The following is a 24258-nucleotide window of genomic DNA, read 5'->3' on the forward strand; positions in this document are numbered from 1 at the left end:
GACTAGATGTCACCACTCCTCAAAGTTCATACAGACAGATGATTGGATGCAGTAGGTCTATGGAGTTCCTTGGGGTGAAAAAGGTGCAGAAAACTTGCTACTGAAGAGAAAAGTGATAGTTTCTTTTTTGAGAGAGATTGAGGAGACATGGGAAGAAACTTGCTTCCTCCTCTCGCATTTATGTTGTGGATTCCAGTTCTGATCCTTAGGAAAGCTGGCTCAAATTCACAAGGCTCAGACACCTCCACAGTCTCTCACTGGATGAGGTGACACACTGAACGCACAACAGGAACATGAGGTCTGGACTGAGTGGGACTTCAATCTCTGTTAACGTCAGCGGGACATCATGCGGACAAATTCTGAAGGAGCAGGACAAAGACATGTGGTAAGAGGGAGAGAGAGAAAAAGAATGAATTCAGATGAATAATGAAGAGGTAGAAGAGTCCCCTGAAAATGTAAGTGGCTTGAGAGAATTGGCACTTTTTATTAATGTATCTTTTACTCTCTGTTAGCCAGTAACTATGGCTGATTTAAATAATCACAGTGAAAGGCCTGTCGAGATCTCACCCTCAAAGTCCACTCTTCCATCACCATTCAAGTCAATGTCCCGTAGGATGTCCTCCAAGTCTCTATGACCAACCTAGGCGACAGAGCACACAACTTTGCTAGGTGTCTAGAGGTAAATAGTAAACTAGTACAATTTCTTTCAAAGATTCACATGGTAATGTTTTATCTTGGTTGAAGAAAATCAACATAACCCGAAGTTTGTTTTTGTTCTAGACTCTCACCTGCTGTCCTAACAGCTTCCTCATGGCCTCTCTGAGCTCGGAGGTGCTGATCTCTCCATCGCCGTTGGTGTCAAACTAGGAGGGAGAACGGAATTCCATTATAAACTAAAGTTCCAGCATTTGATAATGACTTGATGATCTTTTTCTGCACGTGCATATGTTAAAATGCTACTGATTTCAGATGTGTATATGGAGTGACAATACTGACAGGTGTTTAAGTAGAGGCATTTAGTAGAAGGCCTAAAAGAAAGAGACAATAATACTGAAGGTTTGTCTGTCTTACCTCTTTAAAAGCATCTCTGAGCTCCTTCACGCCAATCATATCGGCTGTCTCTGCTAGTAGTTTTGGACCCATGAGCTCCACAAAGTCATCAAAGTCCACGTGGCCTCCCACTGAAAAGACAGAGATTGATCAGAACTTGTGGTGCAAATCTCTGCACACCCGTCCTTAAGTATGTTAGGTGACTAAATCAACACCAGTTCTGGTCAAACAAACATACAATGCAAACTAACACCTGGGCATGCTCACACACAGTGTGTTAACACTAACGTGTTCACATGTGAAACTCACAGTTCATGTTGATCTGCTGGCTCAGTTCGATAAGCTCCATCTCTGTTGGCATGTAGCCCATTGTCCTCATACAGTTACCCAAATCCTTGCAGCCGATGTAGCCATCCTTGTCTTTATCAAATTCTCTGAAGGCTTCCCGCAACTCTGAATACATTTAACATGAGAACATTTCACTTCATTTCACTACAAAAAAACATTTTTGCCAGTGAGCATCATTTCAAATTGAATGAAAAAGGGTTGATGTAAGGAGAAAGAAAATGGGAAGAAAAGGAACAGTAACAAGGCAAGGATATGGAATGAAAAAGTGGATGATTCTTTAAAATGTAATAAAAAAGGACTTAAATGAACATTTTCAACACTAAAAGGGAATAACATACAGTAACAATACTCTGAGCATGCTTATGGAGGGGCATCAACAGAACTATTCCGATCACCAACATTAACACGCATATCATCAGCCTCAGGTTAATGTGACCGGATAAGCACCTGATGAGCTCTCACAGGGGAGAAATCCATTTAAAGATGCATCCCACTGCTCAACATAAACAGGCCGAGAATGATGAAGAACCCCCCCCCCCCCACACCAGTCCCAACAGCAGCCAAGCCAACTCACCATCAATCTCCTCTGGCCTCAGCTCCCTGTCCTGTGAAAACAGAAACAAAGCAAAAAAAACTCAGTGAGCCCTTGTCATGATCCACAAAGCCCTTTGCGGAGAAACAAACTGAGCCACGCATGAAAACCACAACAACAGTTCTACCGTGTGAAGTGTGCAAAAGTATTGGAGCTGATACCGTTATGGTCGCTGTGAATAGGAAGAACTCTGACTGCTCTATGCTCATCATCAACGCTGTATCTGTGAAAGATCTTGAGCGACCTCAGGGAGACTCCGTTTTTATTGTGAAGCGTGGCTTGCGTCACTGGAATGTGTTTTTGAAAATGACCTTTGCTCTCATGTGTTAAGGTAATATTTTGGACTGCGCTGTACGTCACAGGTGATCTACCAAATCCTGGAAACGAGAACATGAATAGAATGAAAGAATGCAACCCTGGCTACAACAATGACAAGCACCTTTAAAGGAGATGCTCTCGACAGAGAGAGAGAAAGAGATAGAGATGGTAGAGTGAGAGAGAGACATAGAGAGAGAGAGATAGAGAGAGAGAGAGAGAGAGAGATAGAGATGGTTCCCAGAAGCCTTACAGGTTAACAACAAGGAGCAGCAGAGAGGGTAAACACAAATGCACGGCTTATGTCAGAGCACACAAAACCACACATGCACATGGACCCAGACACTCTCTTTCACTCTGACAGTTGACCAAAAATAAACCCGACAGAGGCCTCTTTCCATTCAACTCAGCTCCACTGATGTTGTGGTGTGTCTGGTGATCAGTACATGTTCGCTTGTTCTCGCACTCAATATCAGTTTTTTGTTTCACAGATGTAGTCTTCATCCATTTGCAATGATCTTGTTCCATATCTGATACAGACAAACACACAAACACTCACACGGTCCTCTTCACACCTTATGGTAGGTTGTATGTTGTATTTGTGTGTGCATGTGTGCTACATATGTGCACATTTACATCTGCGTAGACATGAGCCATATGTAATATACAGATATGTCTGTGCAGGTGTTCATGTGTGTATACCATATCTGGTAATTATACGTATGTTGTAGAGTGCTTCGTTGAATGCATTTAAACCTGCATATACATATACTGTACATGTTTAAATGCTTTCCATATGTGTGAGCTTATTTGTCCCATAAATGTATGAATGCCTTTGAGTATGTAGATACTTTATATGTATGTGTACATGTGTGCGTGTGTGTGTGTGTGTGTGTGTGAGTGTGTGTTTGTGTGTGTGTGTGTACATGTGTGAGTGTGCAATGTGTATGTGTATTCCCAGACTTACGTACAGCCTGCCACATGTTGGCCAGAATGGTGGGGAGGAAGATGCAGGCCGGCCCCAGGATGACAGCATGCATGACAGAACAGCTCTGAGCGAGGGCCATCAGGGGCTTCTGGAAGGGCCTGGGACCCCCGCCGCCCGACCCCTCCACCTCACTGCACTGATACATTTCCCCACGCCTGCACCTCTGCTTCTGGAGGACCTTTCCCCATGCGGCCCAGTGAAATGGGGCGAGGTGGAGTCAGGACAGAGACAGTGTTAGAGGTTCCGCAGGGACTGGGTCTGAAGTTATTTCAACTCAAATACGATTGTATACATGAGCATTCAGCGTAGGAGTTCCTTTATAGTGATGAGGAGGAGGAGGTTGGTGTAGAGATGATATGTTATTGTTGTTTTGGTATGATCATATGTACTAATGCATTTCAATCAGAGATCAATTCACTGTATTTTATTAAGTGTGCATCAGAACAACATTCAACATGCCAAACTTCACACCACACAGTCATGCCAGCTTTTCAAATGAAGTGCTTAGTAAATATTAATGAACACTATGAGTACCACTATGAGTGACACTATGCGGAATACAGTAAACCAGGACCTGCACCACAACTGATCATGCGGAGGTGCACGTGCAAAACCACTGCAAGTCAAAAAAAGGAATGTTCAGGGAATTGCCATAGTTTCTCATCTAAAAAGTCACTTGTTAGACTGAAATGAAGCCGTGAATTTTTAGATGCTGATTTTATAATGAATACATTTTTGTGTTTGGGTTCAACTGTTCTAATCTATTTGAGAACTGACCAAGGGAGGACGGAGAGGACCTGAGAGGACATCAGTAACTTCAGTAACGTGTATGTATATAACAGTAAAAAATATCTAAAAAGAGATCTACTTATTTTCTCCTTATATTCTCCTAGACAACAATGACAACTCAAAGTGGGATCTTAAATCTCCTACTTCTCAGACCTGTACGTACATGGACCAAATGTCTGTTATGGGGTTAAAGGAGCGATCTCAACAGGGTCATAAATCATGCTCAGTTTGTATTTCATGTTTAGACATCTCAATATTACCTCCACCGTTTCTCCCTCAAGACAACCTTGGTGTTTGGGGGAGGTGGGGGGCACAACTTTTCATAGTAAAGTACATTTTAAAAAAATGTGTGTGTCAGTTCTGGTAGGTTTGGTTATGGTTTATGTTTATTAGCCTTATCTTATTGTTGTCTTCAACTGTTTCTTCTACGGAAGTTAATGGAAAATACCTGTGATTAAATTGAAACATAAATTGAATAATCTAGGTCTCCTGAGCTATCAAAGATCCATCTTTTCCTGTGGGTCTGCCAGTAGTGTAGGGAGTAGAGGACAGAGTCCATGTAAAGACAGATCTCTGAGGCTAGCCAGACTATTCTGTCTTGTCTTATTAGGGTGTCTTATTAGGATGTCCTTTCCAGTTCTCTCTCACAGAGAGCCATGGACTGTCCTGACTCCCAAAACATGCCGGACTCCACTGTCCACTGTCAAAGGCGAGAACATCTTACGTAAATCACAGGCACCACTTTAATGTAGTACCATACACACATACAAGCCAGCCTAACATTACTCTTTTTATACTGTAGTTCTTCCATTTATATCCATGAGTAAGCGGATCAGTAACAAACCTACTTGCACAAATAACGGATATTCAGAAGAATTCCTAATTTTATAAATGAATGCTTCATGGCCATTGATAACTGTGACTGGTCATGTATTATGACTGTATAACTATCTGTCTTGAACTTTAAGTCCAGGTTCTTAGCCACAGTTTCACAGTTTGAACAATCACTCCTACATCCACAGGCAAAACAGGTGGGCTGAAAAAGAATAAAACAATACAATTAAGTACTTTTGATATTTGTGTGCTGGCAGAACAAGGCTGGGTTCGGGAAAAGCTTCCCTCGCTGCGCTGAAACATGAATCAGGGGGACCTGAAGTTACATGTTGTGACAGCTTCTGCCAGAGTAACTGTAAACACATTAAAAACCCTATGCAGTATGCTGCTGCTTTCAAGCAAAAGGAATCAAGTCACCTGTCTACTGATCACATTCACAGGCCTACCTTACATATGCTGGTGCTACATCTCAGTATTCATATGAATACTTTTTTTTTAAATCGTGACTGCAGACTTTTAATTGGTGACTGATGACGACTGTGTAAGCTTCTCTACTGTGAACAGCATGTTCTACACAAATAGAAAGCGTCAAGATTGAGAGCTGAATAAAATTGGCTCTCATATTGGGAATCTCTCTAACACCAACAGATACTCTAATTTTTCAAAGCAATTCATAGAAGAGCTTTTACATATTTTATTAGTGGTCATGCTCCGAGAGAGATGAATACATATCTGCATCAACAGCACTACTTGACCTTAACACACAGGATACGCAATATACACTTACATTTAAACTCATTACAAATATCTCCCATGGTCTCTTTTCCGTAAAATTGGAAAGATGTCCAAGTGAGAAACAAATGGGCTTCGATTTTTTTTCAGGCAGCAAAGGTCACCAGAGTGTGGCTTTCCACAGGTTGGGGTGAAGCTAGTACACAACCACTAGGATAAGCTGTCTACACTCATGAACAGTGCACCATCTTTCCTGTTTCTTGTCTCTTCTCATTGCTGTAAAATCAATGGCTGCCCATCTGAAGACCGCTGTGTTACTGTATCGGTTACATATATCTGGTTGCACAAATTCAATTGTGCATTAACTGATGCTACCCCTTCGGGAAAAGTGTGCAGAAGGCAGACCTTCTCTATATTACGTGAAGGATCATTTTACAGGAACTTTTATCAACTTTAAAGTGTTTTGTAGGCCTCAAAGAGATCCATACATTCAACATGTTACAAACTAAACAATTGTATGTAACATGCGTGAGAGAAATGAACAAACTGCTTCTTACTGAATATACTTTGACTTTGACTTTGACAATCCAGTCCAGTAATCCAGTAATGCAAAGAGCCATAGTTTTGACTAATTCAGCCCAATCCTTCTCTCTTCTCTCTCAATTCCCACTCCTCCCCTCAGGACACAATACATCAGCCCTGTTGGCTCATTATCTTTCCCTTTAACTGTGCAGTCCAGTGCTGTATTATAAACGACTCCCTAATTATTAGGCTTTTGAAATCTTTGCCCCCCCCCCCCCCCCCCCCCCCCGCAAGTCCATATTAATCACCGTTCCCTCTCCCTCCCACATAGAGATAACAGATGAGACCCACTCCCAACTGTCTGGTTTCAGCTCATCTTTAAGAGATGAAAACGCTTGTTAATCTTTCATGCACTACTGTCTCAACGGGCCCGGGAAGAGGAAGGAGACGGAGGGTCAGGGGCTGAGATGGTGGAGGTAGGGAGGGAGAGAGATGGGATTTCCTTGCTCACAAAGTCATTGCATGGATAAAATCCCTACCATTTCGAAACTGTCTACTTTGTCAGTAAAATGTCCATTTTGTTCTTAGTGACACAGAAAAGGTAAATCATGTCCAAAGAAAGCCCCACTGACACCATTGATCCTGTTGGTCTCCGATATATGTCTGGTAGTACTGTAGAGGGGGAACGCCCCGCATGTTTTGTGCAGCTTCTATCGATGTTGTGTTGTAAACGTCCTGCTCCAGTGTGTTGTCAAAGTAGGGTTGTGAGATATATTGTAAGTTGTGGAATGAGCGATGAGACAGAGCAGTGGCTGAAAAGTCCACCCAATTTTTTCCATTCATCCATCATAACAGTTTACTGCGTGCTTTATGCAGACTGGCACTTGACACTCACTATATACACCCTCAGTGAAACTAAACACACGCACACACACTCACACAAAGACAGGAAATGAGTAAAATGTACATAAAGGAATAAAAAGATGTCCCTAATGCTCTTGCTTTATTTGTAGAGAAGCTTTCGCACAAGCAGAAATTGAGATGCAGTAGCAGCGTGTGAACCTTCATCATTTCTGCCTGACGGAAAGTCATTGCACCGTAAGCCACTGAGAATGAAAACATCTGCTAAACAAAATACCACACACGCTGACATATCCTCTTACCTAACAGGATGGCTATCATTCAATATCTCAGAGTTATATACAACATGGAATGATCTCAATGGGAAGATACTTAATACGGAATCCTGTAGGATGATATCAACACTAGGGAGATTTTTGTCATGCTAAATGTGTTAGGCAAGAGAGCGAAAAAAAAAAATACTTTCAACATGTTCCACTGTGGAAATTCTTTGAGGAAATACTGATATCAATCATTCATCTGCACAGCACTGATTATGAACCCATGGAGCAGAAACAGATGAATCTGTAATTGAGCGCGCCAAACAGAGTCCAAAGGGAGAAATAAGCAACAAACAAACATGACAACTGACCCAGAAAAAAACACCTCAATGTGTTAATGTTGACTCACTATCCAGAGAGGTTCAGAAGTTTTTTTTACGTGTGAATATAAGATGGCTAATGTCTTTATGCTCTGCTATGGGATAACGTCAATCATTCTGCAATTCCGTCATCTAGAGCTAGAACGAACCACCGCCATGGGTTTGTTTCGCATCAAACATGCACACAGTTAACACACGCACACACACACACACACTCACACACATGACCATGAGCCCACTACACATCAGAACTAACTCCAATTTGCAGACAGACTTGTAGTTTTCTGTTTAAGTCAAATCTTTTTTTCCTTCCAATTTAAATCCAATTTAAAACAAATGGAAACATCGCAGAGCATGGCACCTATTGTTATCACCTATTATGAGACACAGTTAGACGTTTACCCTCAAAACCTGTACCTTAGAGGTAGATAATGCTATTTTGCTTGCACTGCAGAAGAGATGTTAACCGATGTTAATGACGAAGTTCTGTAACTCATAAAGGTGTTTTGTCTATGTAACTGGCAAATGTGGCATACATGCATATAGCAAACTCAAAGCATTAACTGAATTGAATTGACTCTGAGTTACTAATATACGAATGAGAAAGTGCTTCTACTAAAGTGTGCACAGCAATAACACAAATTAAGGCGTGCCTCATGCAAACGTTAGATATTTGCAAATATGTTGCCCTGGCAATACTCAGTGAAAGCTTACAGATTAAGTAGAAACACAATGTGTCACGATTTTAAATCCCTCAAAATGTGTTTTCAAGTCAAACTTACACAAGCTTACCTTCATGGAGAAATGTCCAAAAGGAGATTTAACACAGTTGCCCATCATCTATAACACAATTGTCTGTGTGTGTGTGTGTGTGTGTGTGTGTGTGTGTGCGTGTGTGTGTGTGCGTGTGTGTGTGTGTGTGTGTGTGTGTGTCCGCGCGTGTGTGTGCGTTATGTTGGTGTCTCTCTAGGTGAACACAAGATTAGAGAAAGGAAAAGGTAGAGAGAGTGGTGTTGTACTGCCATAGAGACCTATAAGAGGGTAAGAGGGAAAGTTAATTTGAAGAGAAGACTAGCTCCCTAACTAAGTGAGACAAAGAGAGAGGGAATAGTAAAGTAAAAAGAGGGAGGTACAGAAGAGAGAAAGAGAGAGACAGAGAAAGAAAGAGAGAGAGAAAGAATGAGACAGAGAGCAAGAGTGCAAGATGTCTAATAAAGAGGGTGTGAAAGAAAGCTGTGAACACTTGTTGGTTTGCCAGCTAAGCTGTTCTTTCTCTCTGTCATTCTTTCTCTCTCTCTCTTCCACTCTCATTCTCTCCCCCCCTCGCTCTCTTTCTGTCTCCCTGTCCACCTCCACTCTGCTCCACCATGCCCACTATGAGGGAGAAGAGAGAGGTAAGGGAGGGAGATTCATTCAGACAGAGTCTTAGCAGCAGGAGACCAGAGCACTGATCCAAACACTTATTAAACAGATGGCTAAAAATACCACAGAACTTACATACTCACACAGATAGACTTACGAATAACACATATGCACAAAACACACACACACACACACACACTTCCTTACCAAACATACACACATTTGCACTTATGAGCACCTGTCAACTCTATCATACACACTCTCTCTGTTTGTCATTGTATATACTAAATAATAGGGCCAGTGTAATGATTTAAAAATGTGTCTTATTCCCATGATAAGCTATGACATAGCCTTAACAGATCTTGATTAGTTCATCTTGACATCACAACTACATTTCCCTAACACCTCTATTTTCCTCCTTTTGGTCTATTCTCCTGCCGACTTTTTTCTTCGCCTTTTCCCTCACTTTTTGAACAGCTCCCTCTATCTTGTCCTCTCTCCTGGTCTTGTCTCTCTGCTGCCATCTCTTGTTAGCCCGCCTATTACTCTCAGCTCAGTGGAGAGTGAGATTGTAGTCTGGAAACCCTGTCCGCAAGATGTGTCACTCAGACACTCTAAAGGGCGGACCAATCAGTGACCAGTATTGAGTGGCCTCTCTTTGCTGTCGTCTCTTTTTCCTCTCTTTCCAAAAGTTTTGATCACACCCCTTCCCCTTGACCCCGCAGACCCCAATACCCCCCCCCCCCCCCCCCCCACCCCCGCCCAGGTACCATATATCACCTGCCCCAACTGCCTATTAATTTAATTACCCATATTCTGTCAAATACACGCATATTGAACACATAGGCATACACAACTATGGATGCACACTTGCAAATGTACAGATTGCGCTTGAAAATTTTCAAAATGTTTATCATATAGATACTGAATGGGTAATCAAAACGTTAAAATACTTGACGTATAGAAACCTACCTACTAAGGTCATACGCAACGCAGTAACAGAAATCTCACATTCATATAAACACACATATACACACAAGAATGTTTGCAGTAATCAAACTCACAGATAGCCCAAATATGGTTTTTACACATAAAACCTTGTCAACACACCTGTGGAAGTGAATCAAAAACATCAACGCATATCACACAAACACATAAGTGTAGAGATTAAACACCCTGGCACAAAGTGTTCATACACACTACATGCAAACACCTGAGAGACCTAACAGTTTATTTCCACCACTTATCACCCAACCAGCCAAGCTGGAAATTAAAAACTATGGATCTATTACAAGCTTTTTAATGGTTTTCAGTGGTCAATACACAATTGTAGAATATTAATAACTTAGATTAGACTACAGTAGAATCATGCAATCATGCAAAAATGTAATGTGTTATAATGTGTATTATAAAACAATTGGGTTCTAGCGCGTAATTTAGCTGTTTCTGATTGGACGAGAGACGTTCCATGCTATAGGTTATTCGTCAACATACCTACAGTTACGGGACTTTTCACAGCTAAAAATAAATCACTCCGCGATGAAACATTCGCATTGATGATAACCGTTAATTCAAAGTTTTTAAAATTCCAAACCAAGACGTTGACAATGGAACTATTTTTTGTTGCGGAGAAACAATGGCGAAATAAACCATTTTTAATCAATAACTTCGTGTTGATGGCTACGGCCGAACACCACCCGTGGGATTATCCCTTACCTACCCCACTCCCACTCGTGCTATATTGCTTAAAAATAACATCACAGTTGTGATCCGGTTGTAGATATCAAAGTAAATTTTTGATTTCCCTTGTATTTCTGCTAAATTCTCTTAGAGCTCAATAGCAGTCAGAGTAACAAACATTGGTAGCTTGTGCCAACTGTCTAGCAAACTTCAACCGTATAGTTCTTGAGTCAAGTATTCTATAGAGCTGTAAAATAATATTTAATGTATATTTCTTAGATTGTTGTGCTGTTGTTCTGTGTTGTGTTGTGTTGTATATTTTGTGTAAGTACACCGAGAGCCACTTAACTTATTAGTCAAATTCCTTGTTTGCGCAAACTTACTTTTTACTTACAATAAACGTGATTCTGATTCTGATACAAACAATACTGTTCACCCTCTTGGTATTCCCAGAGCCTATAGACGTCTAGGCCAATCACACAGTAGCCAGAGGGTTTACATGCTGATGAAGCACAAAGCAATTTCAATGTGACTTTGGTTCTGCTGCAGACATACTTCTCAAGTAATTACCCCAAACGTGTGCAGCTGGACGTGAATATTCTTGGTGGTTTGTCAAATAAAATCAAGTCACAGACTACAGCCCAGAAGGGCATTTCTCACAAACTCCTCCACTCTCTTTCTCTTTCTCATACCGGCCGTGTCTTCTGCCCATTTGGTGGGCACAGGATGATAGGGACTTGGCAGGTAGGCAGGTGAGAATGGGTGTGTTTGTGTGTGTGTGTGTGTGTGTGTGTGTGTGTGTGTGTGTGTGTGCGCTTGAAACCACGGGGAGTCTGAGGTGGAATGATCTTGGCTAAAACGCAAGGTCACCTGGTTGGCACTAAATCAAGTGTTTGTGTGTGTGTATGTGTGTTTGTGTGTGTGTGTGTGTGTGTGTATGTGTGTTTGTGTGTGTGTGTGTGTGTGTGTACGTTTGTGTGAGTGCTGGAAACCACAGGGAGTCTGAGGTGGAATGATCACAAGGTCACCCGGTGGGCACCAAACCAAGTGCTGTGCCCCCCCCACACACACTCCTTCGACGTGGCTCCCTCCACATTGGCACACTCCACAGTGCTCCAGCCACCTCTTAAATGGTTCTATCTCCAAATGTAATGCTGTTTCATTCTCTCCACCAGCTCTCTCTATATTTCTCAATCTCCATGTCAATATCTCAACCTAATGCGGATTTAATGCAGTTTTGACCTTCACACAAATTCCCCTTCACTCTAGCTTGAGCTGTGCGAAATGAACTGGTTACAATCCCATTATAGAGATACACACAAACAATGCAATGGTTCACCTCTGAAAATAAAAATGTCCCAAAAAATACATATAAACTCAAACCATGGTATTACTATAATTGTAGCAATTGGCGAAATGGTCCTCCCACACTGAAATGGTAATCAGAATTTCTATTCACCCAAATTATCTCTCTCTTTCTTGTATTTGCCATTTTCCCCATCCATCTACTCCTCCTGGCAGACAAAAGCAAGGTCACAATGACCTCATCACAGCCTGATGGAGCCAGAAACCCCACTGAAGCACAGTAAAGAGGGGGAGAGAGACAGATAGATGGAGAGAGAGAGAGAGAGGGAGTGAGAGAGAGAGACACATCTTTTTATTCCACACACTGAAGTGCACATACAAAACATCATTTTAGTGACTGCTCAGAGACAGAGGTACAGTGAATGAACACACACACACACACACACACACACACACACACACACACACACACACACACACCTACACACACACACACACACACACACACACATTTAGAGGTGAAGAGCAGAGAGCAGTAGGGAGAGAATGCATGCCATTCACACATGTTGCAGTGCTGCGATGTGTTTTGCTTTGTTGACTCATTTCAGTAGCGATACGTGTGTGGAATGCAGAGAGGCTTGGGCACCTGGTTGCACTCCTGTCTTACAGCTCCAGCATTCCACTGAAAAGAGAGAGAGAGAGAGAGAGAAGGAGAGAGAGAGCGAGAGAGAGAGGGGGGTGAGGGAGGGAAGGAGAGAGAGGGGGAGTGAGAGAGAGAGAGAGAGGGAGGGAGGGAGGGAGAGATAGAGAAAAGGGGGAGGGAGGGGGGAAAAGAAACGGGGAGAGAGAGGGGGGAGGGAGAGAGAGAAAGGGGAGGAAGGGAGAGAGAGCGAGAGAGAGAGGGGAGAGAGAGAGCGGGGGAGAATAGGAGAAGGATAGAAGAATAATGAAGAAGAGAGAGAGAAATACAGTGCCACCTCTCAGCACACACACACACACACACACACACACACACACACACACACACACACACACACACACACACACAGATCTGTTTGTTTTCCTATTTTCAGCCCCTATATCACAGGAGTTGAAGATCAACTGACAATTTTCCCAGCTGAGGTAGTCAGACTGTTGCAGATATCCGTTCTTCTTTCTGCAGAGGGCTGATATAGGAGCATAGATGTGTGTGTGGGTGAGTGAGCGTTCCCCCGCATCATAAGGCTGCACCGCTGTCATCTTTAATGTCTGCTGATTTGCCTGTCAAGAACTGCTTGTCTCTGCTTTTGTTTCGTAGTGACGCCAAAAATACCCTCAAATGCCGTGGGAAACAATACGTTCATTGTCTTTTCATTCCTGCGCTGTTAGGATTGGATACAGACAAAAAAGAAATCGTAAAAAAAAAAACATTCCCAGTTCCTTTGTAGCGTCTTATGCCAACGGAGAGGAGACCTTCATCAGTTATTGTTAAGTATTTAGTGTTCATCAGTTACTGATTAAGCATATGCTTCCAAATGACACATACTACAGTTCAGGTGAGATGTACAGTGACTTTTCATTACATTTCCTTTTATTATCATGCCCACGCCAAACATAATAATAGCTTGGGGTCCAAAGTAATGCTATGTGACCTGTGTAACACGGCATACTGTGCCACTGTTTAGATCCATTACTGCAGCCTCAGTGAACTCCTCAGAATGTTAAGCATGACTGATGAAAGTACACCCATTAATGCAGAATATTCCTCTCTTTCTCGCGCTCTGTGTGTGTGTGTGTGCACGCACGCACGCATTATGTGTGTGTGTGTGTGTGTGTGTCTATGACATCACTGCCTGCTCTGCCGAAAAATTCAGCCCTTTCTAGTAAAAAGCTCACTTGCATGGAGCCTTCCTCAGGTCAGTTGAGTCATCATGTTGTTTTCCCTATCAGAGTACATGGTCTGTGTTACCCGGGGTGATCAAGATGGGATTTTTCTTTGACACAGCACCAAAAGCAACCATAATGAAATGAATCACCGTGTCAGGTACCCAGAGAGAAATATATTGGTCTCGAGGACGGAAAAGGCTGGTGACGTCAGACAAGAGTAGGAGTGCATCACTGAAAGGCCAGAAGGACTGAGAGATGAGTTGAAGATTTTATACTCCCACATTACTTGAGAATCTCAATATTGTAAACTCATGGATATATTTATAAATAGCCTCTTCATTTAAACAAGCATATGGATTCATTAAATCAAGCATGGCACAATTGATGTTCAATTATGTAAGCAAATAGCTAAAGAGGAAAAAATATATATATATAAGCTTTGGGTTCCCCAGGCTCAAGTGACTGACAGCCAAGAGGAGATTGAGGGAAAAGCAGATGAGACACAGAGGTAAGAAAAGGACGGGATTTTTATAAGCATTGGAGGGCAAAACTCTTGCCAGTGTCAAATGTTCCATATCTTTCAAACAGTGCATTTTCCTTTTTCAACTGAAGAATATATATGTAATATGAATGAATGAACTGAATTGTTAATTCACCTAACACAACTTGCTCACAATAGTATTCAGACACTGGCAAAGTAGTGATACAAGTAGTGATGTGTCTGTGGCAAAAACAGAAGACTTTAGTGGATTGTCATAATTATAATTCTGAAAAGAAGGTTTAATCTACTGACGTCTTCTGTTTTATGGTTCGCCCATTGTATCAGTCTAATGGCAGCTTGTATGAGCTTTTTTGAGAAGTGTGAGAGGACACCATCCCTCCAGAGGATGAAATATCCAGAGACTGGCATAAAATCAGCTGTAACTCATTCTAGCACTCTAACTGCAAGACCTGGACCAGTTCCCATGGCGGTGATGCTGTAAATGCAGAAGATCTCAATATGATTCTATGTTTCTATATGCATTTAGACTAAGCATACCAAATGAGACAAACAATGCTTCCTGCCAGAGAATATCGTCTAGAAAAGAATCATTCAAAGGTATACCGGTACGAATATATATCCACTGAAACATAGAACTACTACCTTAGACCATCTTCTCAAGGCATAATTTTAAACAGGAGCATTAGGAATAACTGTGAAAAACCCAAACAAACCAGATAATTGTATGCAATCTGTTGCTCCTCTGCAATGAAAAACAATAATGACATTAGTCAGATAAGAGTTGGAATAGGACATTATATGGATACACTCTGAAATTCAGGGGTATAGAGGATGGCAGATGCCCGCTTCAACAGCAGAGCCTCAGTCTACAGAGAAAGCCCAGTGTTCCAGCCAGAGAGGATGTAGTCTTCAAAGACAGCCTCTTCAAGGCCAAAAACAGACCAATGGACGGGCACTATTTTCAATCAATTCAGGGAAAAACAATTAATGGGAGAACATGCTTAGCATCTGACTGATGAGAATTTACACTTCACAGACAGTCTGTGATGTCAAACACAAACACACACACACACACACACACACACACACACACACACACACACACACACACACACAGACCACACCACACCACACACACACACAAGAAGAAACAAATCTACACATATCACCAAACACACACAAACAAAGGCATTCAAATCCACAAAGAGTTCAGTTGACAGAAATAGCAACTTTTTTATATTTGAGTACATATTTAATTGAAAGTATTTGGCATAGAGCCAGAAGTAACACACACACACGCACACGCACACGCACACGCACACGCACACGCACACGCACACACACACACACACACACACAGGCATACATACACACAAGCAAACATACGTACATAAACACCAAAGGCCAAAACAATTCAGTGTCAGAATGTGAGGCACAATTACAAACACAATTATCACACACACACACACACACACACACACGCACGCGCGCACCCACCCATCCACACAGACACACAGGCATACATACACACAAACCTCTAAATAAATAAATAAATGTAGTCTTCTTTTCAAAACAGAAGATGCCCTAGTCGACGCAGCTGCCCTGTCATGTAAATTACACTGCCTAAGAACTCAGACATCAAATGTCTAAAAAAAATAGTCAATGTGACACTCAAGGCCTGACCACCTACCCATGACAGTCATGAAGACACAACACAAGGACATTCCATTTAACCCAATGAGAGCACCGAAGGCAGCAACAGAGCCAATCACAGCGTGTCATATGGGCACTGGCAGACTAGCTTTCATTCATATTTCATGCCATTGATTGGGAGCCATGCAAGATGTGTGATGCGCACACCAGGGAGGGGATGCCACTACATATTGGACACAGAATCGTCCAAAAGTCAACCCAGTCAATAGCTCTCCTTTTGCAAACCATGAGCTGCTTTCACTATGAGGGTCTCTCAAAGCAGAGCAGAATTCTCTTCTACCTTTGAGTGTTGACACTGTTTTTCAATGCATTTAACCCCCAGAGCTATGTACATAAACATAATTCCAAAGGCTGACTCAGATGTGCCTACCTCCCATTCATGTATACTAGATTAGTCAGTCATATCGTTATATATTTTGTAGTAAACATGGTGATGTGACACCTGTTAAGCAGGGTCTAGATGCAGTGTCCCTCAGACCAAGACAATATTACTCCCAAACATGAGCAGTTATAAAAACTGTAGAATAATTACTACAGCATAAGACTGTAGCCTCTAAAGTTTGCCACCTGTAGCATGACAATTATTCACCTTCCTAATTGTATGCGATTTCATGTAAAGTTCCATAGGGCACCTCGATGGAGGTTTAGGTTTGTGTTATTATTCAGTGGTGCAAGAAATCAATATGCCTACCTGTCCAAAAAGGGAGTTAAGAATTGGACGCAAATTAAAGTCAGATTCAGAAGACGCTGCGCTGGATCTCCCGGACTGGCGAGAGGACCTGCTGGAGGATGCTGGAACTGGTGAGGACGACGTCGTAGACAGTGGGCATATTTCCCCGCTTGAGGATGAACTTGGTCGAGTTTGTTTGCGTGAATCAAAGAAAAGCGCCGCCTCATCTGAACCCTCGGTAAATGACTGGGCTCGACTGGGCATTCGAGGCGAATTACAGTATTTGTGTTGAGGCTCTGGCGGCAGGTTATCCCGCGCAGCTTTACGATGGTGATGGTGGTGGTGGTGGCGATGTCTGGATGGCTTGCTGTGCTCCCTCCCGCCTCGGCTGGCATCCTGCCTCTCCGGGATGTCCTCCTGGCTGTGCGCTGTGGGCAGGGGACCGTGGGAATTGCGATAGTGTTGAGACTGGCTCTTCGTCCCACGCCTTGCAGTGCTATCCCGGTTACCGGTGACTGAGGGGTGACACAGGGGTCTTCGCAAACTAGCATCGCCTTCAGCCGACCAGAACGACTCCTCTGCGGCGCTGCCAGATACCTGTACCGTAGGGGTACGATGCTGAGCCCGCCGGGATCCCCCGGGTTCGGGGAGATGTGTCGATCTTCGGTTTGTGGTCGAAGATCTCAGCAAGGAGGTTGTAGATTCGCTTTTCGGAAGTGAGAAGCTCATCTTAGGCTTTCAGTTGTTCAGATTCGTCAGCGTTTACACGAGGGCTGTTGAATCGTCTCCGCAATGACATATCAATGTATTTCACAGATTAAGTCGACTGATCGAGCCTACAATGCCATGGCAGTACGACGTAGTCCCGCTCTGACATTTTTGACGGCGCATGATGTGACCGAAGAAGCCTTCTAAAAGTTGGCCTCAGCCACCTGATAGCTCAGTAACGCTGGACCGCTATTCTTGTACAGGTCGCGTAGATATGCGTGTGGGTACAGCATTTTTATGAGAATGAGCTGAGGAAGGGAGGGAGAGAGAGAGTAGGGGAGTGAGGCGGGGTAAGAGGTGAAAACAGACCGTCATGTCTTTCGCATGGCATCACTTAATGAATGACTATATTCTTGGCGCACTCCGGAGCGTGCGTGCGTGTCCCTCGCTACGAAGGAGGCGCTTGTCGTGACCTCGGATGTGCTGCAGGGTCAGCAAAATTAACGCTTTGTACAGTGATAGCTACACAATAGAGACACAGACAACGACCTGTAATTAACTGGCAAGAGTTCATTAAACACCCAAGGCATCCCTGCCTCTGTCAAGGTCAAAGACTTATTTACATTTGTTCCATGTTAACCTATATGCAGTGTTACTTAAACCTTAAACCTATAAAATATATAATATGAATTGTAAAACTAATTTCAAAGCAGGACTGTTGATTTGCTGTGGCATTTTGTCTAATGAGAGGCACATTGCAGTATGTTCCCCTGACGACAGCCTCTACCACAGCCTTCGCTTGTTTTAACAGTTCAGTGGGTTCATATTTAATATTATCTGGAAGGGAAAGGCTTCTGGGACACAGTGGTTATATTTTCCAAATCAACAGTTTTGAACAAGATATTTTGAACTTGAACTGGATGAGCGTTTGTAGGCCTATCATAATAAAAAAAAATATCAACTTCACCTTGCAGATCATCTTGGGCAGCCAAACAAGTCAACATGGACATGTACGCTTCTGTTTTCTGTTGTATTTTAAACAATAAGAGACACTATTAGACACTATAACACTGCAAACTATCTCATTGGCATCCTCTCACTTCAATCTCTTCGCAGAAATCATTTTTCGCCCCAACAACTCACTGCACTGATGCATTTCCTGCTGTAATGCCCCTGCCCCCCCCCCCCCCCACCCGCCTTTGTTCCAGCATCTCCAGAGGTGACGTCAATCCCAAGCATCCCCCTCCACACAAACACACCATCACTTCACAGTTGACCTTGCAGCGGTGGATTTTTCTGAAGGCAAACACATCAAGCATAAAAGTTCCTCTGAATTACCCCCCCCCCCCCCCCCCCCCCCTCACACACACACCCTTCGAAACACACACCACCATCTCTCTATCTTTCTCTCTCTCTCTCTTCTTGCATCCACCCACTTCTGCTTCATTAACTTTAGCTCTCTAAACTCGGGACAGCTGTGCTCAGGGGCTCTCTGCCGCCCGTCTCTTCTGCGGCTCGGCCTCGCACAAAAAGTGACTTGAGAAACTTGACTGCTGCTTGACTGAGTCGGTGACGCTGGGAAAGACGGGATGCCTGTCTCCGGTCGCCCCTCTCTAGCGTAACGTTGTTACGCAAACTGATTGAAGATTGAGGATGATAGGCATACCACAGTCTCTTCCATGAGCCTCGGCCCTGCTGACAACCCTCATTACATCTGCACTGTGCTCACTCAGCAGCCTGAAAGAGTCCACAGGAGCAAAAAGGAAGGCTCTAGAAACACTGACTTTGTCTGTGTGTGTGCGCATGTTTGTGTGTGTGTGTGTGTGTGTGTGTGTTGGAAGGAGGGAGGGTGTGTACAGACAAGTGGTGTGTGTGTGTGGGGGGGGGGGTTGTACAGACAAGTGGTGTGTGAGTGTGTATGTGTGTTAGAAAGAGAGAGAGTGAGTGAGTGAGTGAGTGAGTGAGTGTGTGTGCATGTTTTTGTGAGTGAGTGAGCCAGCATATTTGAGTGTGTGTGTAAAAGAGAGTGTGAGTATGTTTGTGAGTATATGTGTGTGTGTGTGTGCGTCTATGTGGGCATAAGTGAGCTGAGCCTGTGTTTATTTTTGAGTCTGTTTTAGGGGACATGCAAATGCACATTTCTCTCTGCAGGTCCAGTCCTGTCAAACCCAATTTGCTATTCTGGAGATGGCCAGTGATGAACCACAACCAGGGGACAAGGCGCCGATGCTCACTTCCCTGACAGCATTACTTCAGGGTGGCAGACTGTGCCGAAGACTCTTGATGAGGCTGACGCTGTCCCTAAATATTGCATTAGACACCCTTTTTCTCTCTGGGGAAGGCGGGCATGCTGTGAGTTAGTCTGCCAGTCTTTTATAGAGAGAACATTCTAGAAGCAGACATGTAAGCTACAGGGGTAGTCTAAAACGGAGCCCACTGACCCAAGGCTTTAATTGCTCTTGAGACGCTCAGTATTGATTCTGATGTGACCAAGGTTTATTAAGGGCTTAGGCGTGCTGTTGTACAGAAATATACGGACACCTGCCAGCAGAGTATTTCTCATTAGCGGGCTGTAAAGTATAATATCACATCATATAATATAACACATTATAGTAATGAAACTATTCAATAAATAAAATGTTGGGGGAAAATATAATTGTGGAAGCCAGTATTAAAATATATTTTGTCCTACCGCATCCCTGATCATTGGATGCTGTCTACACAAAAATAAGAATAATTACATTCTAGTTCAGTTGTTTATATAGCCTAGATTAAAACACTGTTGTGTGTTCCCTATATGGCAGCTACCCATTCTCACAACATGCATTAGCATCTAATTAAAGCTTAACAACCAGTTAGGAGTTCTTAATGATAATTATACTGTTTCATAATTACTACAACTTCAGTTTAAGGGTTCAGCCTCAGCTTGGCCGCTTGAAAACCATCTTCCTGCTTTGGTTGCTGGTCTCCCCCTGAACAACTGATTTCTAAGCAAATTATATTGTAAGTTGCATACATGATCGTGTTCATAACAAAAAAGAATCATGAAGAAATACTTCAGTCACTCAGGGATCAGTCATATATTAAGTGAATTACCAATCCAAGTTGAAAGTTGGAATAATTATGTGTGAATATGTTATTTGTGTTTAATGCGAGTGCCTATGATTCTGCAAAAAAAGGTTGTTTATATTTGAGCTAAAAACAAAAATCAAAGTTCACCTTTCCTATTAGAGATAATTTTTAAACACTATTAATGACTCAAATATATATTAATCAAGTGCCTTGTATGAATAATTACCTTGTATGAATCATGTCCTTATGTAAGCCGGAACATTGCTTTTCTGTGTTTCTCTGTGTGTGTTACTTAGATTATCAGGTGCCATTTAGTCTGCATATGTGTTAGAGTATGTTTGGACCAGAGGTGATGAGAAGGGTCGAACTGTGCTTCTTTTTACCTTGTGTAAAACTGACATCCATGCAAGGCAGAAAGCATAGTAAGATGACCTCGGAAGTCAGAGACCCACCACGTGGTTATCCCTGCTGACAAATTGTTTTGGCGTCAGAGAACGCTAATTTATTTCTATGAAAACCTTGTGTGATGTGTTTAATATGGCTTCTCTCCTTTATCTGCTGCAGTCTGGGAGTGAACCCGGGCTCCTCCTCTCTCTAAAAGAGGGTCTGTGCCTCGCTCTGACCTGCCAGGACGTGGGTGAACCCGAAGGCTTCTTGTTAATGTTTAATAAATAAACTTATATGCAACTCCGGAGTCCTGAGATAACTTGAGTGAATTTTCACCTAAAATGTCCCTTGGGTGCATGAAGGATAAAAGCATGCCCAACCCAGTCTAGGCCTGTGTTCTTCCAGCAGATACACGGGAAAAAGAAACAGAAGCTGACCCATCAACAAATATCAGCTCTGCAGAAAGTGAGCCTAAAGGGACTATACTACTTGCTGTTCATTCAAAACACATAGCAATGTCTGAGGCAAAGGCTCAACGGGTTCATGTGATGTCAAATATACATCTCACTATGCTGGACATCATGTGTAATAATCTAGACATTTAAGTGTAAAAATCTGGGTTTCCTTCTATCCTCAAGCCTGTTATGTTCCTTCATCAGACACTTTTGTGTTATTTGGAAATGGCCCAACCCAAAAGTACACCTCCAAGCCATTTCTTCAAATCACAAACAGTCAAGCGTTTAAAAGCCAGAGTTGAAATGAGGTTTCTTCACACAGCTCAAGGACATCTTTTTGGCTTTTACAAAATGTTCAGAACTTACGCCACTTGCAAGGTTTTTGTGCTTTGCATATAACTTGGAAAACGTACATCAACTGTTTACACTATCAAGTCTTAACACCCATCTGCATATCGGGTGTCTAATTACAGCTAGCAGGATCTGTATTCAGTGGTGTTTGTTATGGTCCTTTACATTGAAAGTGAAAGTGAAAGTCCTCTCTATGGCAGAGGTGGTGTAGACACACACACTCTGAAATCCCCCTCTGCATTTAACCCATCCAGGGAAGTGACACACACACAGTTACACACTAACCCGGAGCAGTGAGCTGCCTTTGGCGGCGCCCGGGAAGCAGTGATCAGGGTTAGGTGCCTTGCTCAAGGGCACTTCATCCGTGGATGTTACATTTGAAATGTCTAAATAAACAGATGCGATGGTGGACATCAAACTACTAGTAATTACTGTAAAACATAAGGGCTATAGAGGTATAAAGGGGGCTCTTTATGGAGAGCTTGTATATGCAGTAATTTCATTAAAGGATTTCACCACCATCCTGGTTTAAGATTTTGCAATCAAAGTTTTGCCAACAAAAATGACAAAAGTCTTATCCAACACTGAAGGTAGATATGGCCCCAACATCCCATGGGTGATAGAGTGTGAATATTGCCCATGGAAAAGGATAATATTGCACTTATTTACACATTGCCCTCTTGGGTTTCTTGGGGTCTTGTTATGCGAGGAGAGGGGTGGCAGTTCAGTTGGGGGGTCTTATTATAAGGGGAATATGAGGGGGTGACCAAAGGGGAAATGTTATGATTAGTCTTGTGCGCTGATAAATAGGTGAAGTGTTACTTGAAAAAGAGGGTGGGTTGATAAAGTTGATAAAGTGTTCAGTGTTCAAATCACATTCTCGTAGACAATTACAACAAACAAAAATATAAAAGCAAATTGGTCAAGTGTTGGTCCCATGTTTCGTAAAGCTTAATTAGAGATCCACCAATTTCTCCATGCTTACATACAATTATATTTATGTCAAATTCTGTGCTTCATATCTTTCACCATAGTCATGCAGTATCATCCACTGCAATGCACGGATTTGCCAAATGACATATAACTGAGTTAATTCTCTGAGATCTTAGATTTTTGTTGTGTTTATAATTTAGTTCGGTTTAAAAACCAGGGACACTGATGAACCACACATTACACAGGGGGTTCTGTGTCAAGATGGGTAAGAGGTCAGTCCCATGTCTTGAAAATAAGGAATGGTTCAGGTGTTGGTCCTAGTGTCTTTGCACCCTATAAGAAAAAGGATGTTTGTCAGGCGGTTGATTTATTCTACTAAAGTGCAGTCATCAAGATTCAGTGGTGCAGAACAACATCTCCATCTCTAGCCATATATACGGTTTAAGACACCTCCTAGGCTTTTAATGTAAATGAGCTAGGCTTCTAATGGAAACAGGTCTGGCAACCTTTTGTTGTTCTGTATGATAATCAGGTTTCTCGGACCCTCTGCCTGACTCGCATACTAGGATTCATTGCAGTCACTCACAGGTGTCTGAGCAATACCAGTGTGGGGTCCTTTCCTTTGTTAACATGATAAGATTACCATTTTGGAGATTATGCTCACCAACCTTTGGTGGTCACAGCAGCTGCTTGTTCATTTATCTCATGTTCACTCACAGGATATACTTATATACTTTAATTTCGTACAATCCCTACGAGGAATCATGTGTTATAAAAAATATTATTTATTTTTGACTGACTAGTGCAGCTTTTTCACAAAGAAGTGTAAGCCATAGCAATATCCTACTGGCTCTTGAGCAACCTTTGAGAGACAAATTTGAATATCAAATAAGTAAAATGTGTACTCAAATAAAATGTGCATTTGCATTCTCTAACAATGGTCACAGTGTATTTGTGGATGATACTGTAGTATGAAGCACAACATCGATTTCCTGGTTATTGGGGCATTTATTATTATTTTTTGAATAAAAAACAGATACCTCTTCCAGCCTCTTTGTCACATCAACCCAAAGGATCAGTTCTGTGTGCTCATGGCATGGCGCGTTAGTGACCAGTTACAAAGGTGGTTGTCTTGTTGATTGACTTTTTTTATGCAGAAACATATGGCTATGTTTGATGATTGAATGTATATTCCCATAGAGTATGTATTTTTTGATGTCACCTCCTACTTACTTGCCTTTACTCCATTCTCTAGGCAGCAGTGAAATGTCTCCACAAGAGGCAAAAGTGATCCCTACTGATCACTGTGAGGTACTGCAAGCAAGTCTTTCTGAGACTAGTCTTGCTATTCAACCCTGGGATCACTTCCCAATATGAAATGTATTAAAACGTCTTATAAACATTGGGAATGTTAAGTGATTGGGAATGTCAAGATTCCCCCTAGAAGCTTATAGAGATGTTTCCTCACCAGTCTGTGCTGGGAAAGCCAACAAGCTGAAGTGAGAACATTAGTATCAAAAGCAAAAAGTGTGGTTGTTCACACCCTCCAGGATAGACAGGATAAAACCAATGTTCCTGATATA

At 42.4% G+C, this 24258-nt stretch overlaps 1 protein-coding gene across 2 annotated transcripts; it reads right to left on the bottom strand.

Moving 5' to 3' along the window:
- Nucleotides 1-333: 333 nt before the first annotated feature.
- On the bottom strand, nucleotides 334-17498 carry cabp1a (calcium binding protein 1a; the record flags this gene model as incomplete). Of its 2 annotated transcripts, none has more annotated exons than XM_080852966.1 (7): nucleotides 334-359; nucleotides 568-640; nucleotides 789-863; nucleotides 1072-1181; nucleotides 1360-1503; nucleotides 1973-2003; nucleotides 16791-17498. In XM_080852966.1, the coding sequence occupies 7 exons, from the start codon at nucleotides 17496-17498 to the stop codon at nucleotides 334-336; spliced, it is 1167 nt and encodes a 388-aa protein (XP_080709092.1). The 2 variants fall into 2 exon arrangements, with proteins under 2 accessions (XP_080709092.1, XP_080709093.1); XM_080852967.1 differs by lacking the exon at nucleotides 16791-17498 and adding an exon at nucleotides 8464-8508.
- Between the last annotated feature and the right edge of the window lie 6760 nt (nucleotides 17499-24258).

Source organism: Sprattus sprattus (assembly GCF_963457725.1).
Source record: "Sprattus sprattus genome assembly, chromosome: 15".
NCBI lineage: Eukaryota > Metazoa > Chordata > Actinopteri > Clupeiformes > Clupeidae > Sprattus > Sprattus sprattus.